At 32.1% G+C, this 20,345-nt stretch overlaps 1 protein-coding gene across 1 annotated transcript in view; it reads right to left on the bottom strand.

Annotated features, from left to right (window-relative positions):
* LOC126878485 (cytotoxic granule associated RNA binding protein TIA1-like) overlaps positions 1-20,345 on the bottom strand; it is a 383,419-nt gene that overhangs the window by 102,045 nt on the left and 261,029 nt on the right. Inside the window, exon 3 of the mRNA XM_050641237.1 lies at positions 590-692. Within this exon, the coding sequence (XP_050497194.1) occupies positions 590-668 (79 nt within the window). The 5' untranslated portion in view covers positions 669-692. The remainder of the gene's footprint in view (positions 1-589; positions 693-20,345) is intronic.

Genomic DNA, 20,345 nt, shown 5'->3' with positions numbered 1-20,345 from the left:
CCCGATATTCCTCTACCAGGGCCATAACTGTACCAAATTTTCTGGAGGCCTAGGATGACGGCAAATAGTTTTTTTATTCATCCCATAAATTCTCATTAGGATTGAGATCTGGCTGCATGTGGGCCATTCTAATCTTATCAATCCAACCTCTATTTTATGAGTCAATCAGTGTTTTTATTTACAAAAAATGGTACAGCTGTTACAAGAAAAAAGATATTCGGATAATTCAAAAAACAAAATTTTAGTGATGCCTCCGGGATAATATGACAGGACTATGAAACAAAATCAGCTATTCCATTTTTCCAGAGAATTTTTTAAATGTAGGAGAAAATACGACGCTTTCTTTCACCCCTGTATAATGCCGTGCAAGTAAAATTTGTTTGTTACCGGAATAATACCAAATAATATCAATATAATATGTACCTACAAACTGGTGCAAGAATCTTGAAAATCGGAGCACAAATAATAAAGTTATAAATTGTCAAACTTAATCAAAAATTTTGGGTGGAAGAATTTTGTGACGGTGAGTGTATAAAGGGTGTTAGTAAACAAGCATAAATCTTGTAGTTGTAGTTAGTGCGTCACATACCTTCGCTTTTTGGTGCTGGTGGTTTCCGTGTTGCCCAGTTGGTTCTGATACTCCTGCTACCTAACCATTGACCATTCATTGCCGCTATTGCACTTTCTGCTTCCTGTAACAAAAAATTAAATAAATAATTCACCTTAACCCTCTCATCCAACATTACAGCAGAATAAGTTAATTTTATACCTTATACACTAGGCATGGTCACAAGCTCGAGCTTAGCTCGGATTGGCTCAAGCTTCAAGCTCGATTTTTCAAGCACAAGCCGGTTAGTTTCTTGCGAGCCGAGCTTCGAGCCGAATCAATTTTTTTCGAGCCAAGCCGAGCTGAATTCGAAAGGGGCCGATCTTTGCTTAATGAACTTGTCAATATGTTAGCTAATACTCTAATTCTTTCTTCTTATTTTGGCATCATAACCCTGGATGGGTCATTGCCTTTCTGGCTATGTCCTTTCATTCAGATCTCTCTTGTGCCGTTCTCCTCCATCGTCTTATATTCATGGTTTTTAGGTCGTCTTCCACGCCATCCAACCATCTTGTACTGGGCCTTCCTTTTTTCGCTTTCTTACCGGATTCTACTGTAATATCTTCTTTGTCGTTTTTGTATCTTCTTGTCGCTGAATATGTCCCAGCCATGATAGTCTTTGACTTTTCACAAATCTTACAATATCATACCCTTCATTCAGATCATTAACCTCGTCATTTCTCCTGATTCTCCATGTGCCGTCTTCCTCTTGCACCGGGCCATATACTTTTCTCAGCATCTTTCTCTCGAATATCCTGAGTTGGGCTTCATTTTTTTCGTCACTACCCAGGTTTCACAACCGTAGGTTACTACGGGTCTAATCAAGGTTCTGTAGATAGTCATTATGGTTTTTTTATCTAATAATTTCGATGTTATCAATCTTTTATTAGCATAGTATGTACGACATCCATTGGAAATACGTGCATTAATTTCTTCGTTCTTCGTTCTAACGTTCTTCTTATGTTAAATTTGAGACGCCCTGTAGGAAGGACAAGGTATAAGTCTGGGTATACATCGAAATCGCATTGTAGTCTTACATTTTGTGAATACTTATTTTGTTTTTTGAATATCCCTGATATTTTTGGAAACAAAGAAATAAGACGGTTTTATTCTTTAACATGACGTATTTTAACTGAAAGAAATAACTAAAGCAATCCGGTACCTGAGGAACAACAAGGCAGCGGGAATGGACGATATCCTAGTAGAACTGTGGAAAGCGGACACTGAGAGAACCGTGGAGCTAATAGCACCACCATTAGCAGATATAAGGGCTGAAGAAATACTACCTGCGGAATGGAATAATGGAATTATAGTTAAGCTCCCAAAAAAAGGGGACGTACAGCTATGTGAAAACTGGAGGGGAATAACGCTGTTATGTTCCATAAATAAAATATTATCATTTATTGTTCATCAAAGAATCAACAATATTATAGACACAACTCTCAGAAAAGAACAAGCGGGTTTCAGAAGAGGAAGATCCTGTATAGACCAAATTTCGACGGCAAGAATCATCATAGACGAAACTATAGAGAAGAAAGCAGGCTTGATAATGGCCTTTATAGACTTTGCTAAAGCCTTCGACAGCATAAAACATACAGCCCTGTGGAAAATCTTAAAGCTAAATAAATTACCTGCTAAGATCATTGGAATAATCAAAATGATGTATCAGCAAACAGCATGCCAGGTACTGCATAAAGGGCAAATGACAGATAAAATAACAATAGAAATAGGTTTAAAACAAGGTTGCATACTGTCACCTTTGCTCTTTAATATATGTCTTAACCATATACTGGAAAAAATCATTGAAAGAAAAAACGGGATACTTTGTAACTACCTTCAGAACAAGAAACTAGCAGATATGGAATACGCAGATGATATCTGTTTCGTAGCAAACACAATAGATGATATTTATGAAAAGCATGTTAAGGAAGCTAGAGGTAAAATCGGCAGAAGTGCGTCTTAAAATCAACATGAACAAGACAGTAGAGATGAGAATAGGAGTATCTAACTGTGACAAACTATACATCAACCAACAAGAAATAAAACAGGTTCAAGAATTTTGCTACTTAGGCAGTATAATCAGTGCAAAAGGTGGAGCTCAAGCAGATATTAAACAGAGAATACGAAAAGCACAAACATGCCTTTGGAACCCTCGCAAATATCTGGAGATCAACACAGATTAGCCAAAATACTAAAACAAGGCTATTTAATAGTACCGTGAAAACTGTGCTAATTTATGGGAGTGAAACATGGGCAATAACTGACGGAAATGTAAATAAAATCCAAGTTTTTGTAAATAGATGTCTACGTAAAATTGTAAAGGTATATTGGCCCAATACCATAACAAATGCAGCACTATGGAGGAAAACCAAACAAGAACCCATCAGAACAACCATAAAATAAAAAGGAAAAGATGGAAATGGCTGGGACATATCCTGAGGAAAGAAAATGCAGATATAACAAAACAAGCACTCAAATGAACTGCAGTAGGACGAAGAAGCAGAGGACGCCCGACCAAAACATGGAGGAGTACCATTGAAGAAGATTACAAAAGTATGAACAAAACCTGGGTAGAAATAGCAACCATGTCCAGAAATAGAGGGGAATGGAGAAGCTTCGTGGATGCCCTATGCTCCTTCATGGAGTAACAGGATTGGATATATATTTTAACAGAAAGGAAACTAAATTAACAATGAAACAAACAGTTAACAAAACTTTAAGAACCGAAAGGTACATATCGTTAATAATTCTGGTCCACACCTTAAGAGTTATTTTTAGACCGAGTAAGCACAGCGAGTTATGTGTCGACGCTGTGCTACAGCGCAACATAAGAGAGACGAGATTGTTTAATGGAGGCTCTGTGATGTTTTGGGGTGGCATTTCCTTGAGAGTAAATACGGATTTGGTGTCTACGTGGAGGCTCTTTAAATAACGAGTGGTATATTGCACAGCTTTTTTTACGTAACTTTATCTTGATATCACGATTCCAAGAGAGTTTTATATTAAAGACTTATCTAGCAATTTCTATTCTGCATTTAATCTCTTTTGTTAAATCAGTATCGTCTGTGATCCAAGCACCTATATATTTATAACAGGACACACACTCAATCGATGTATTATCTATGATAAGATTAGCTCTGATGTTCTTTGATTTCGCGATTACCATAAATTTAGTTTTTTCAAATTAATTTTTAAGCGGATGTTACTCATGTCCACCTAAAAGTCCGTTGTTTTGAGTAATAATTAATTTTATTATTTAAATTAATTAATTTTTAAATGTATTGCTCTGAGATTTTGGCTAAAATCCATTTTGCAGTTACTAATCGCCAAACGAGACAGTCGGTCTCGTTTGAAATCCCAATATGTAGGACCAATTCTACTTATTGTTCATTTTTACCACGATATCTTAGCAATAATAGTCTGTTTTAGGAGTTTTATTTCTTCTAATATTTAAACAGTCACTTAATATTATATCAATATGTTATATGTTATATTTTATTTCGTCTTTACTCTATTTTTGTTGAAGGCATTCTAGGTAAATGGAATTTGTTTTAATGTCTTTTATATTTTGATTGTATGTATTTTCTTATTATTGTAAAATGGGTTCGTCGGTAAATAATAGTATATTATGCAACGAGCATTTAATGATGGTAATTATGATGCGAGTATGAGGGATATGACAGGAGCAATTAATGGCAATTAAATGCAAGTTGTGATACATGATTGTTTTCTATGTTTATTCATAACAAAAAAGGATTCAAATTTATTTATTTTGTAATACTAATAAATTAATTATTTATATGATTAATGGCCGGTTTAACCAACGAAAAATAGTAGTTTATTCGCTTAATAAAGATATTCGACCAATAAACTGACACATCTTCGTTTCACTAACGTCAAATAACATTTTATTTATTTATCAAATAAGTATTTACTCTTCGAATAAATGGACACTTTAATCTAGCTTCAAATACCTATAACAATGAAAATTTGCCAGTTTTACTTTAAATTGTCAAAATTGTATTGAAACACAATAAAAATAAAATCGACTAATAAATTTTATTCGACGAATAACTACTCATTGATTTATTTGTTGTTGGTGAAACCGACCCTAAATTAATTATTTTGTTGATACATTGTTGAATATTACGATTATTAAAATAAATTTAATGTTAAATTTTCAATATTTCTATCGCCTACTAGCATTAAATATGTTATTTATTGATTTTAAACAGGCATACGATACCATAAAAAGAAGTAAAGTATATGAAACGCTAGACTATTTTGAATTTCCACCAAAAATAGTAAGATTGACTAAATGCATACTTAGTGACACTAAAAGTAAAGTTATGATAGAAGGACGGGTTTCGGATAGCTTTATCACCAATAGAGGCCTGCGACAAGGTGACCCGTTATCAACAGATTTCTTCAATTTAATTTTAGAGAAGATTATACGAGAATGCAATATCTATACTAAAGGCACAGTTTATCATCACAGGCATCAATGTGTAGCATACGCAGATGATATTACCTTAATAACAAGGAGACCTGCAGAATTAAGAGAAATCTTCAATAGACTAGAAAGAACAGCCAAGGAATATGGTTTAGAAATAAACGAAGAGAAAACGAAATATATGGTGATGAAGGGAAATGAAAATCATCTGGGACAGTCCTTTAAGATACAAAGCCCAAGTAAAGAATATAACTTCGAAATTGTCGGCCAATTCGATTACTTGGGAGTAACACTAACAAATAGGAACGAAGAGAACCAAGAAATAGCAAAAAGAATGGCGAAAGGTAGTAAGAGTGCTGGAAGTCTAAATAAGATACTGAGGTCGAAGATAATATCCAGAAAAGCAAAAAAACGAATATATACAACAGTTATCCGACCTACGGTACTCTATGCTAGCGAGACCTGGAGATTAAATAAAGATATGGAAGTAAAATTAGATAGATGGGAACGAAAGATCCTCAGAAGGATATATGGAGGTTTAAAAGAGGGGAATATCTGGCGAAGAATAACAAATGAAGAAATAATGCAAATATATGGACACCCAAAAATAACAACACTCGCCAAAATTCAAAGATTAAGATGGCTTGGGCATATAGCAAGAATGGAAGAAGGAAGAGTTCCCAATCAACTAATAAACATGGAGGCTGGTACAAAAAGAAAAAGAGGACGCCCCCGAAGAAGATGGTTGGAGTCTGCAAAAGAAGATCTGAAGTCGCTGAGGGTACAAGATTGGAAAAACCTAGCACGAGACAGAAAGAAATGGAAGGAAACAATTGAAGCCTTGGGCCCCTAAGGCCTGTTGAGCTGAACTATATATATATAAAATAAATTTGATTTTAAATTTTCAATATTTCTATCGCCTTCAGACATTTTCTTAAAAAATATTTAATCTTGAAATTTGTCAGTTTCCATACATGTTGTGTAAATTAAAAGGGAGATAAAAATGAATAAACATCTTTGACGTTTACGTTCGAATAAACGAAACCAAAGCCGTCTTAAGGTCGATTCTCACTATACATACATTCCGTTTACTTTCCATGCCCATTCCATGGTACCCCGTCAAAATAGCCCCGTCAAAAAAGCTCCGACAAAATAGCCCCGACATAATATCCCGCACACAAAATAGCTCCGACAAAATAGCCGTGGAATAATAGCTTGCCCACAAAATAGCCCTGACATAATAGTCCCGACAAAAAAGCTCCCTTCAGAATTCATCATGAAATAATCCCTTAAAAATACATTTTTTCGAAAAAGGTAAATATCCTCTATTCAGATGTTTATCTTAACCTCATTAAATAAAAATGGTCTTTTCAGAGAACTCAAACCCTGTATTCTGTTTCAATTAAATGTGTTCTGCTTCTCGATTAAATTCAATGTGTAAGCCAGCTCCAGCCAGCCATCTGCCTCTTGGAAGTTCGAACATTTAATTTAAGCGGAAATCAATGTTTATTTGTGATATAAACATTTTTGTCTGATTTCTGACAGAAGTAATGTATTTTGAATTAAATAAATTAAATACAATCTTCTTTTTTTGTCAAATAATTTAAATTAAAAAAAAGTTGTTGTTCAATTATATAAATGTTTATATTACTGAATAGAGAATTAAATAACTTTTCAAATGAGCTAGCACACGACCCCTATTCTCATTTAAAAAAATCATCGATTACGTCACTAGTATGACATACTACACTACTCAAAAATTGAAGTGGATAATTTTAAAATTCCTAAAATTAACATATAAAACTATTTTTAAAATAATTGCCTGTACTAAACTATATATGCTATCTTTATTGCCAATATTTTTTGCATGTGGTTTTTTTTGTCCCTATTCTTATCGGCCCTTATCTCGTACAAAGAGAGAAATGTTGTTCCAAACATGAATATATCATTCGTATAAAAGTGCTTGTATTGGCTTTACCAGTTGTCAATAAGTCAAGAAATCTATTTATCACAAAAACATTATGCCGCAAAGACGTTTAGAACTAGTGCAGCTCGAGCAATTAGTTCATTGGATCCAACAAGGCATAACTCAACAAGAGGTTGCTATGAGGCTAAATGTGTCGCAAAGTGTGATAAATCGTGCATGAAACCGGTATGTAGCAACTGGATCTGAAGCATACAGGCATGGAGGAGGAAGAGAACGATCTACAACTCGTCGGCAAGACCGTTTTGTAGTTCTGACGGCAACAAGAAACCCAACATTCACGGCTTCCAGAATTAACAGTATCTTCAGGCATGCTACTAGACGAGCGACTTCCAGTCAAACTGTCAGAAGACGGTTACATGCATCCAATTTAAGGGCTAGACGGCGCGCTACCCATCCACGACTAACTAGGGAGCAGCGTGCATGCAGATATCGCTGGGCGATGGAACACTATCAGTGGAATTTCGAAAATTGGAGGAATTGCCTCTTTACTGACGAGTCCAGATTTCGTTTGCATACGAATGATGGCCGAATATTGGTGTGGAGGGAAAGAGGACAGCGTTACAATGAAAATCTGAGAGTTCCAACCACTCTTTTTGGAGGAGGATCCGTTTGTGTGTGGGGGGCATATGTTTTGACGGTCGCACGGACCTAGTCGTCTTAATTAATGAGACAATGACTGCTACACTATATCGAGACAGAGTCATAGTACTAATAGTTGTTCCATTTTTTGGTGCAATAGGCGAACAATTTGTTCTGATTGATGATAATGCTAGCCCTCACCGTGCGAGAATTGTCAACGAGTGTATAGAAGCTCATGGCATTACAAGAATGGAGTGGCCACCATGTTCACCTGATATTAATTGCATTGAACATGTTTGGGCCGAAATTCTAGGCAACAAAACAGGCTCCTTCAACCGCCCCAAACCTTAGATCAGTTGGCCAATACATTACGCGCGATTTGAATATATACCGCAGCAGTTCATCAATAATTTAATAAGAGGTCTTCCAAATAGAGTTAGAGCGCTAAGGCGATACAAAGGTGGACCCACACACTATTAATTTTTCTTTTCGGGATATTAGAAATTGAGCAGGAATAGAAATTTTAGGTTGTTAATTTTACAATTTTTGTTTATTTTCTAATTTTTTTTTTCTTAAAAAATTTCTTTCTTTCGGTTCATCTGTATGAAAATACGAAGTAAAAATAAATCTTTATTTATATCACTCCATTTTTCTATTTGACCTTATGAACAAAAAATTTTATAAAATACACATTTTCATAATATCCACTTCAATTGTTGAGAAGTGTGTATACCAAAATACCGTAATTTAAAAATAAAAATCGAACTGTTTTAGTATTTTTCCTTAAAGTCGCGGGTTTACGAAATAACGAATTTATTCCTTTCATTGGCACCATACTGTATGATATGAATTGCCGATATGAATAAGTCAGATTAAATTAAATTATTAACAGAATTTTTTACTAAGGATTAGCATTTTTGTTTAATTTATTAATATTTTGTATTTTGACAACGACGTCCGAAAAAGAAGTCGAAAAGTTAATAAATTAATTTTTTTATGTTAAACTGTGGCTTATTTTCCAATTAGAATACTGATTTAAAATAAATCGTACTCCGTTAAAAGGTAAAACTTTTTATTGGGGGTGTTTTCGCCGGGGCAGCTTTAGCCGGGGCTGCTTTAGCCGGGGTTGTTTTAGCCGGGGTTTTTTTGACCGGGGCTATTTTGTGTGCGATCTATTTTGTTTACGGGCTATTTTGTCGAGGCTATTTTTTATTGGGGCTATTTTGAGGTAGCTTTTTTGACGGGGCTGTTTTGACGGGGCTGTTTTGACCGGGCCATTTTGACGGGTCACGCCATTCCATCCACATCCCATTAAAATTCGATTCTCACTATAAGTTCCGTTTACTTCCCATACCCGTTCCATAAACCTCCCATTACTTTAACTGCCATTCTCAGTAGACGTCGCGTTTCCTGTCCGTCGGCGTCGCCGTTTAAATATTGTATTTTGTTCCAGTTTGGTAACATTTTATCCTAAGTTTTTGACAGGAATACGCGTATTTTTTCCGGTCTGATAAAATGTGGACTAAAGAAATTTTAATATTATATTGGATGGAAACAATCATCTTCTTCTTCCTCGTTAGAAGCAATTCTGCTTGTTGACTGGCGGATTAATACCTCTATGGAAGGTTGCCACTTCATCTTTTGTGCGGTAGGCAGATACTTCTTCTACCGATTGATAATTTATCTCTTGCTATTTTGACCCCACGTGTCTCCCTCATTCTTTTTATGTGGTTATTTCATTCTTTTTTCTATTTAGTGTCCATTCGTTTATACATTGTACGTTACATTGTCTTCTAATGTCTTGACTCCTCTTTCGATCTCTCAGCGTATTTCTTGTAATTCTTCTCAGTACTCTCATCTCTGCCGTTTTTAGTAGTCTTTGTATGGTGGCTGTATCGGGTTTTGTTTCTGATGCATATGTCATTATTGGTCTTACACTGGCTTTATAAATTCTTGACTTCATCTTAGTGTTAATATGTCGGTTTCGATATATAGTGTTATTAAGGCATCCTGCCAGTCTATTTGCTTTTTGTACTTGATTTCTCACTTCTTTGTCCAGGTCTCCGTGACTTGACAATGTAATTCCAAGGTATTTTACTTCCATTACTTGTTCAATACTAATACTATCAATTTCTATTTTACATCTGATTAGTTCTTTACTGATTACTACTGTTTTAGTTTTCTGAGAAAACTAAAATGATGAAAACTAAAACAGTAGTAATCAGTAAAGAATCAATTAATATTGAAAAAGTAATGGAAATAAAATACCTTGGAATTATATTGTCAAAATACGGAGACCTGAACAAAGAAGTGAGAAATCAAGTACAAAAAGCAAATAGACTGGCAGGATGCCTTAATAACACTATATTGCGAAACCGACATAACACTGAAATGAAGTCATGAATTTATAAAGCCAGTGTACGACCAATAATGACATACTGCATCAGAAACAAGACCCGATACAGCCACAACACAAACACTACTTGAAACGAGACTACTAGAGATAGAGTACTGAAAAGAATTACAGGAACTATGTTGAAAGATCGAAAGAGGAGTAAAGACATTAGAAGAAAATGTAACGTACAATGTATAAACCAATGGACACTAAATAGAAGAAAAAGAATGGAACAACCAGATAGCAGAATAGAGAGACCCGTGTGGTCAAAATACCAAGAAATAAATCACCAATCGGTAGAAGAAGTATTGGCCGACCAAGCAAAAGATGGAGTGACAATCTTCCATAGAGCTTATCAATCCGCCAATGAACAAGCAGAATTGTTTATAAAGAGTAATAAGAACATATAGCAGCCGTAATGGTAAAGCCTCAGGATCGGACTGTATCAATATGGAGCTTATAAAATATGGCGGTGAAGAATTAAAAGATAAATTATACAATTTAATAAAAGACATATGGAATGAAGAAAAAATGCCGGAAGAATGGTACAAAGGACAAATTATCACGATTCATAAAAAAGGAGATCAACAGATGTGTAATAACTACAGAGGACTGACGCTATTAAACATAGAATATAAAATCATGTCCGCCTTAATACAACGAAGACTGACCGAAGCTACCACGAATATCATATAGTCGAGGGCGCATCTGTTTTGAGATGGACGTTGAGAGGTGACTCAAATTTTTTTGCAGAAATTGCTTGAAAATAACTCAAATAATAATATTTGAGTAATCCTCCCACCCAAAATGGTCCGGAACATTGTTTAAATAATCAAAATGTCAAAATATGAAGTAGAAATTCGATTATTTTATTGGTTTTTTGATTATAACTTTAAAACTATTCATTTCTGAGAAAAGTTGTCCTAACATAAAAGTTGCGTAATTAAATTTCCTACAATATAAAATTAGTTAAAAATTTAAGAAATAGTAACCCTTGTTGCAAAATAGCAATAATTGCGAAAAAAAAAACGTACAAAAACAAGTATTTGCATTTTACGTTTTTCAACCATTTATGCTCCATTTACGACCTTCATATTTTACCCAAAAAAACCTTATGATATAGTAAAACAACACTGTAAATTTCATTACGATCGGTTTAATAAATTTTGCAAAATAAACTTTGCAATCCAGCTTTCGCAAAAAAAAATCATTTTTTTAAAATGTTGCAGGACTAAAAATAATGCAGATAGCAAGTTAAATTTTTTTTTGCTTATAGAAGTGCACTGTACCTTTCATTTGCAATTTACAAAATTAAAATCGATTAATTACCACGGCGTCAAGAAAATTTTTAAATAAACATTAATTTTTGGTGCTACACGCATGACAGCGGTGTTCGATTCACACAAGTTGATTTCCACCAAAATTTCTTCCAACCTTTATCTAATATATTATTTTCTTACTCTATATTTTGTTGTATTTTAATATTTTAATTCCACAAAAATCAAACTAATTTTATTATTGTTTGTGAAATATTGTTTAAACAATTGCATATGTTTAAAAATAATAAACTTTTATTTTCTAATTAAAATATATGAACAAAAAAAGTTTTTGCTAAAAAAAGTGTTATTGCAAAGGATAGAGTATGTGTTTTTATTTTGCAATAAACAAATTTATTTATTTATATCGAAATGTAATAAAAATTAAAATGTATCAATCATTATCAAAGGTCATTGGAATGCCCAATCAGAGCAAACTATCTGCTGTCCTGCGCGTAAAACCAATACTTAATGTTTATTTAAAAAAATTGCTGACGCCGTGGTAGTTAATCGATTTTAATTTTGCAAATTGAAAATAAAAGGTACAGTACACTTCTATAAGCAAAAAAAAATCCAACTTGCTATCTGCTTCAGTTTCAGTCCTGTAACATTTTGAAAAAATGATTTTTTTTTCGAAATCTGGATTGCAAAATTTATTTTGCAAAATTTATTGAACCGATCTTAATGAAATTTACAGTATTGTTTTAGTATATCATAAAGTTTTTCTGCGTGAAATATGAAGGTCCTAAGTGTATCATAAATGGTTGAAAAACGTAAAATGCGAATACTTGTTTTTGTATGGTTTTTTCGCAATTATTGCTATTTTGTAACAAAGGTGACCATTTTTTAAATTTTTTACTAATTCTATATTGTAGAAAATTTAATTACGCAAGTTTTATGTCAGTACAACTTTTCTCGGAAATGAATACTTTTAACGTTATAATCAAAAAACGAAGAAAAAAATCGAATTTTTACTTTCTTTTTTGACATTTTGATTATTTAAACAATGTACCGGACCTTTTTGAGAGGGAGGATAATTCAAATAATATGATTTAAGTTATTTTCAAGCAATTTCTGCAAAAAAATTTGAGTCACCTTTCAACGTCCAAATGTACTAATATTTTTACAGATGCGCCCTGGTCTAATAGGACACTATCAATGCGGATTTGTTAAGGGAAAGTCTACAACAGATGCCATACATACGGTTAAACAAATTATGGAAAAAGCTCATGGATATAAAATAGAAATTGAACTGCTTTTTATAGATTTTCAACAAGCATTTGATACAATAAATAAATCAAAATTAATGGTAGCTTTGAAAGAAATGGGAATACAAAATAAATTAAGAAGATTAATACAAATGACAATGAGTAGAACTGTAGTTAGTATAAAAACTCACGTAGGCGACACAGAAGAATTTGTCATCAATAAAGGCGTGAGACAAGGAGATTCAGTATCAGCAACTCTGTTTAATCTTGCCCTAGAATACATCGTCACGAAGATCAACAAAGGTACCCTCCGAACGAGAGAAGGACAAATAATAGCATACGCTGATGATATTGTGCTAATAACAAAAAATAGAAAAACAATGGAACGAATGTTAAACGAAATGGTAACAGAAGGAAAAGTAATGGGATTAAAAATAAACCAAGAAAAAACAAAATAATGAGATTTGACAAAAACTTTGAAAAGACAAAGGTTAGAGTAGGAGAATACACTTTAGAAGAAGTCGAAAAATTTAAATATTTAGGAATATTAATAACAAACAATGGAGAAAGAGAAACCGAAATCAAAGAAAGGATTATTACAGCAAATAAGAGCTTCCATGCAAATAAAAAATTACTTAAAAATAAGTTATTGAGTAAGAAATCAAAAATGAAAGTATACAAAACAATAATTCGACCGACAATGATGTATGCAGCCGAAACTATTAGCATAACAAAAAAACAAGAGGAAAACTTTAGAATACAAAAAAGAAAAATACTAAGAGCAATATTAGGACCAATAAAAATAAGTGACAATGAATTTAGACAAAGAACGAACCTTGAGCTACTGGAAGAAACTACGACAATATTTTCAATATTGGAATGGACACCAGCTGGCAAAAGAAGACATGGAAGACCAAGATCTACATGGTTACAAGAAGTAGTGATCTCAACAAGGCGGGCATACGACATTGAAAAGAAAATACCAGAGACAGGAAAGAGTGGCGAAAAATTACCCAGAAAATTAAATAACGAACATGAGGACTGATCTACCTCAAACCATAGATCTAGAGAGCGTAAGCGGCGTAACCCCTAAAGGGGTGTTTAGCCACTATATATATATATATATATATATATATATATATATATATATATATATATATATATATAATAAGAAGATATTGGATGAAGAAAATATTTTAATTCCTTCGCAACAGCAGGCCAAAATAATGTTGTCTTTAAATGTATTATTATTGTATTTTTTATTTTCAAAATTATAAATGCATGCCAGACAAGTTCTATGAATTTTTTGTCGTTCAAATTTATCTCAACAACTTCGACTGAACCGCTATGGAACAATATTCTCCCTATCCATACCCTACCCGACAAGTCACACTTTGTCGCAGAAAAAAACACCTGACTGAACCGCGAGGCAATAGTTAGCAATATTTACACTATCCATAGGGTACCCGATACGTCGCCGAAAAATACGTGGCCGATATTGAACGTAAGGCTTCGGTAAACGGAACGGAAAATGGGCATATACTATATGGTTTGTATTGAATAGAGAGCGGAATATATGCAACACAACATTACCAAAATATGCGCATATATATGCATTACTTTTACTACAAATATGCAGGTATTTTTTCTAAATTTGTCTAAATATGCAAATGCATATTAAAAATACTCAAAAATAAAACAATATATTAAATATAAACATTTATATTTAAAAAATTCAACCTACATTTATGTTTAATACATATTTATTTTTCACATAAAAACAAATGAAATGACACACAAAAACTGATATTATAATTAAATTAAGAATCTAAATTATAGTATGAATTTATAATCAAATATTTTTCAAAATTTTCAACTAGAAACTCTTGCCTTCTATCACTAAAAACGTGTTTGGACACAGAAAAAGTTCGTTCTACATCTACTGATGTTATAGGAAAATATTTTAATTTAGGCAGTTAACTAATTTGCCAAGTCGTAAGATCTTCAGAAAAGTTGCCTTCAAAAATACGTACAAAACAATCGAAGCCCTCATTTTTTTCTAAAACATTTTTTAATTTATTTCTAATTGTAATCCCTGTATTTCCGGGAATTTTTTGACAATGAGCAGAAAAAGTGTTAACAAGATTAACCGAATCACTTAATTGTAAATTCCTTTTAAATGCTTTTGTTTGTTAGTTCCTCATTTAAAAAATGAAATGTGAAAATGAATGTAACTTACGATTTTGGAACAGGTCTTGCAAAATACTTTGTCTCCACTTAGCTTTAACTCGGGAAAACACTTTATTCAAGCACTTTTTTGAATGGTAGACATATTTAAATTTAATATATACCAATCACTTCAACAACACTAAATACGATACAACGTTTACTTTAAACAAATGTTGGCCGGAAACTGACAAAATAAATATTAGACCCTTAAAAGCAGGTAGGTACCTACGACTTGGTACGCTAATAAAATAATATTTTTCTGGGAACACCCATAATTGTTAAATTCAGGTAGTAATGGGAAAGTCTAGATAGATAATAATGAGCGGTAGATAGATAAATAACGAGCTCGTTCATATCCAAGTTATAAAATTCCAACTAAGAGAGGAAAATTTTAAACTTTTATATAATTTATTTTTAAAATATGCAAAATAAATCGTGTTTAGCTTAAATATGCAATGTTGTGTTTGTTGTCTGAAAATATGCAATATATGCATCTATATGCACTTTGCACATATTCCGCTCTATAGTATTGAATTATATTTTATGAAAACGGAATGCCACGGATATGGAAAGTAAACGGAAGGTATAGTGAGAATCGACCTTTATATTTCAGTTCCGATCAGATCAGTTTAGTTCAGATGGACAAATATTTGCTTGAGTCAGAGTCTATTTTACTTCAAATCAGGCCCGACACATTACAAAATTTTAGGGCCCCTAAATATACTTTAATAATAATAGTAACTGTTTTAAATGTATTAATTATTTAAAAAAAATATAGTGCACCAAAAATTTAAATTTTTAGTAACAATAAATTAAAGTTATATTTAAACAATTAAACATTGCTTAATTGTTTAAATATAAATTTTTAAACTTGAGTAAAAATTGAATATGTATACAGTAAATTATTGGTACATTATAGATAACAATAAAAAAATTTTAATTAATTTACAGAACTAAAATAATACAGACCTATATTACCTACAACTAAAATATAATAATTATAATGAAACAAATATTGTTTCTACAGAAAAGAACAAAAAATAAGTATGTACTATAAATACTCAGTAAGAAAAATAAAATAGAATAAATTAAATTTTTTTTCTTATTTTTATTTCATTAAATTTATCATTTATTACATTTGTATCAATTTTTTGTAATATTTATATCATTTTCTATATTATGTAAAATAGTCAAAGATAACAGACTTTGTTGATTTAGAGAATTTATTAAATACTTTACTCTTTTTAGTATCGAGAAAGATCTCTTCCCTGAAGTGTTGCTAATGGGTATAGTCAAATAAATTTTATTATTTTCAATCAAAAAGGTCATCATACTTTGAGGATGTTGAAAGATATTAAATGTGCTGTAAAGTTCTTGATGTAAATGATGTGCCACTTCTTCCACTAAATCATCAACATCGATATCATTCTCATCGGTAATAGTTTTCAAATCTACCGTTTCACTATTATCTGTGAACAATATGTTAAAAATAGCGTTTATAGAATTATAAGTATCTTTTCGTATAGATAGTTGCGCACTTAAAATATCTCAAATAGGTAAAAAATTATTTATTATAAAATTTTCATGTCCTTTTGTAAAAATGGATAAGAACGGTTTATGATTTATGAATATAACTCTTATGGTTATCATTTTTCATTTCCTAGTCCATTTCCTTTTTTTGGCGATCTTTCCGGGCCCCATTAAAATGCGGGCCCGAGGCAGGTGCCTCACAGGCCTAGAGTGGTAAAATAGGCCCTGGCTTGAGTGGAAACCATGGGAAGACAAGCGAAACCGAGGAAGACTCCAACGCGATGGACCGACGACGTCAAAAGAATTGTGATGGATTAGATATGTGAGGCACAGAACAGAAAAAGATGGAAATATCTGGAGGAGGCCTATGTTGAACAATGGAGAAATCAGGGCTGATTGATGACGATTGATGATTGTAATAGGGCTACGTTGTTTCAAATTAAGTAAAGGAACATGAGTACCAGCGTATTCAAGAAGTTAACTTTTCAACGGTTTCACAACGAAACAAGAACTTCACCTCTTTTTTGGTGCAGTCCTAGTAGTCCAGGGCGCATCTGTTTTTAGATAGACGTGACTCATATTGACGTGGAGACGTGACTCACATTTTTTTTTGCAGAAATTGCTTGGAATTAAGTCATATAATAATAATTAAGTTATCCTCCTACTCAAAAAGGTCCGGAACATTGTTTAAATATTCAAAATGTCAAAAAATTAAGGAAAAACTCGATTTTTTCTTCGTTTTTTGATTATAACTAAAAAAGTATTCATTTCCGAGAAAAGTTGCACTGATATAAATGTTGCTTAATTAAATTTACTATATCCTCCTACTCAAAAAGGTCCGGAACATTGTTTAAATATTCAAAATGTCAAAAAATTAAGGAAAAATTCGATTTTTTCTTCGTTTTTTGATTATAACTAAAAAAGTATTCATTTCCGAGAAAAGTTGCACTGATATAAATGTTGCTTAATTAAATTTACTACAATATAGGATAGGTTAAAAATTTTGAAAATTGTTACCATTGTTGCAAAATAGCAATAATTGCGAAAAAACCATAAAAAACAAGTATTCCCATTTTACGTTTTTTAACTATTTATGCTACATGTAGGACCTTCATATTTTACCGGGAAACACTATGATATATAATAAAACAATACTGTATATTTTATTAAGGTCGGTTCAACAGATTTTGCAAAATACATTTTGCAATCCAGCTTTCGCAAAAAAAAAACATTATTTCAAAATGTTGTAGGAATAAAAATAAAGCAGACAGCAAGTTGATTTTTTTTTAAATATAAAATAATACTGTACCTTTTATTTGCAATTCGCAAAATTAAAATCGGTTAACTATCACGGCGTCTGGATTGTTTTTAAATAAACATTAATTTTTGGTGCTACGCGCAGGACAGCGGTGTTCGATTCACACAAGTTGATTTCCACCAAAATTTCTTCCAACCTTTATCTAATATATTATTTTCTTACTCTATATTTTATTATATTTTAATATTTTAATTCCACAATAATCAAACTAATTTGATTATTTTTTGTGAAATATTGTTTAAACAATTGCATAGTTTTAAAAATACTAAATTTTTATTCTCTAAGTTAAAATAATATGAACAAAGACAGTTTTTGCTAAAAAAGTGTTATTTCAAAGGACAGAGTACATGTTTTTATTTTGCAATAAACAAATTTATTTATTTATATCGAAATGTACTAAAAATTAAAATTTAATAATCATTATCAAAAGTCATTGGAATGCCCAATCAGAGCAAACGTATCCGCTGTCCTGCGCGTAGCACCAAAAGTTAATATTTATTTAAAAAAATCCTGACGTCGCGTCGTGGTGGTTAACCTATTTAAATTTTGCAAATTGCAATTGAAAGGTACAGTATTCTTCTATATGTAAAAAAAAATTCAAGTGGCTGTCAAGTGATATTTTCAGTCCTGCAACATTTTGAAAAAATGAAAATTTTTTGCGAAAACTGGATTGCAAAATTTATTTTGCAAAATATATTAAACTGATATTAATGAAATTTACAGTATTGTTTTATTATATCATAGATGTTTTCTGGGTGAAATATGAAGGTCCTAAGTGTAGCACAAATGGTTGAAAAACGTAAAATGCGAATTCCTGTTTTTTTTTTATGATTTTTTTCGCAATTATTGCTATTTTGCAACAAGAGTGACAAATTTTAAAATTTTTAACTAATCCTATATTGTAGGAAATTTAAATACACAACTTTTTATGCCAGTGCAACTTTTCTCGGAAATGTATACTTTTAAAGTTATAATCAAAAACGAAGAGAAAACTCAAATTTTTGCTTCATTTTTGACCTCTTTGAGTGGAAGGATAACTCAATTATTATTATATGAGCTTTTTTCCAAGCAATTCCTGCAAAAAATATGAGTCACCTCTCAAGATCCAAACGTACTAATATTTTTACAGATGCGCCCTGGTCTATAGGTACTTTACTGTTTTGGTTTGTGGTATCAGCACATTGTTTGATACAAAGAAAAAGAGAGAGAGAGAGAGAGAGAGAGAGAGAGAGAATTTTTTAATTGCCCAATAGTGACGATTCTTAGAAATCCTCAATAATAAAAATAATAAATTTCATGTTCGAAGATTCACCCCCATTTGCTAGAAAAATCGATTACAAACTTCAATGTAATGATAATAAGTTGATTTGGCGATTGTTGTATATTTATAAAATTGAATAAATTTTATCGTACTTCTAATACATTGATAACTTTTCGAGTTGTTCGAACAAGGGTTTGAACTGTTGGAATAATTTTATTTTGTAACAATTCGAAACACATTTTGGTATTCAAATTACCTTCAATAAGGAAAAGGGGCCGATAAAAGATTATCCCAGAATTCTATAGTATCTGAATATCAATTTAGAAATATTTCGTCTATACAGTTAGGCTTAAATGTTTATTTTGTCGCTATGTATATAAAAGTATTATACAGTATGATGCAAAAGTATGAAATAAATTCATTATTGCAGAAACAGATGACTTAGAATTAAAAAAATCTTAAAACACGCCAAATTTATTATTTTTGAATTGCCTTAAATTGCTATATACATATATGTTCGACATTACTTCATCATTGTTGGCGTAATGAAGTATTTGATGATTTTTTTTTAATACAAACCGAAGTCACGAGACTCCTAATTAGGAAGTCCTCTAATCGACTTTGTCACGGTGTGTTATTCGAATATTTATTTCTACAGGGTTAACCAAAATTATTTACTTAGTTACGAAACTGGGATGATGCCACAGATATGGTTAGACGTTTATTCCACTCAAAAAAAAAACCTAATACATCATCATGTAAAGACTTTAGACTAACTAGTCTCATGAGCTACTCACTCAAGCTACTTCTTAAGATAATTATTAGTAGAATCAAGCAGAATTGTGAAGAGACAATGGGAAACAAACGATTCGGTTTCAGAGAAGGATTGGGAACAAGGGAAGCTTTGTTCTCAATGCTAATATTACTTCAACGATGATGGGAATTACAGAAACCAATTTACGTTTGCTTTATAGATTTTGAGAAGGCGTTTGATAGGGTTCAAAATGATCGGTTTATCCAACGATTTTGGTCTGCTCTTCTGACATGTCCGTATCAGGTTAATCACTTATATTCGATGTAATCTATTATGTCTGAGTTCACTCCCATTCTTCCCTTAATCTCTATGTTATTTATTCTATCTCTCCTTGTTACTCTGCAGCTTCTCCTTAGGAGTTCCATATCTGTTGCTCTTATTTTATTTTTGGTTTTTTTATTTATTGTCCAATTTTCACACCCATAAGTGAGGATACTTCTTGTCATGGTTTTATATATTCTTCTTTTTGTTTTTATGCTGATGTTCTCATCCCACAGTATTGAGTCCAATTTTCGTATGCAGTCTTTTGTTTGTCCTAGTCTATTTTTATATCGTCCTCAGTTGTTCCTTTGTTTGATATTATAAAACCTAAATATTTGTACTTATCTGTTCCTCTGATTTGTTTACCTTCGTCTATTATTAGTTGCT

This window comes from Diabrotica virgifera, chromosome 10 (genome assembly GCF_917563875.1).
Source record: "Diabrotica virgifera virgifera chromosome 10, PGI_DIABVI_V3a".
Lineage (NCBI taxonomy): Eukaryota > Metazoa > Arthropoda > Insecta > Coleoptera > Chrysomelidae > Diabrotica > Diabrotica virgifera.
This window is presented reverse-complemented; position numbering and strand designations above follow the sequence as displayed.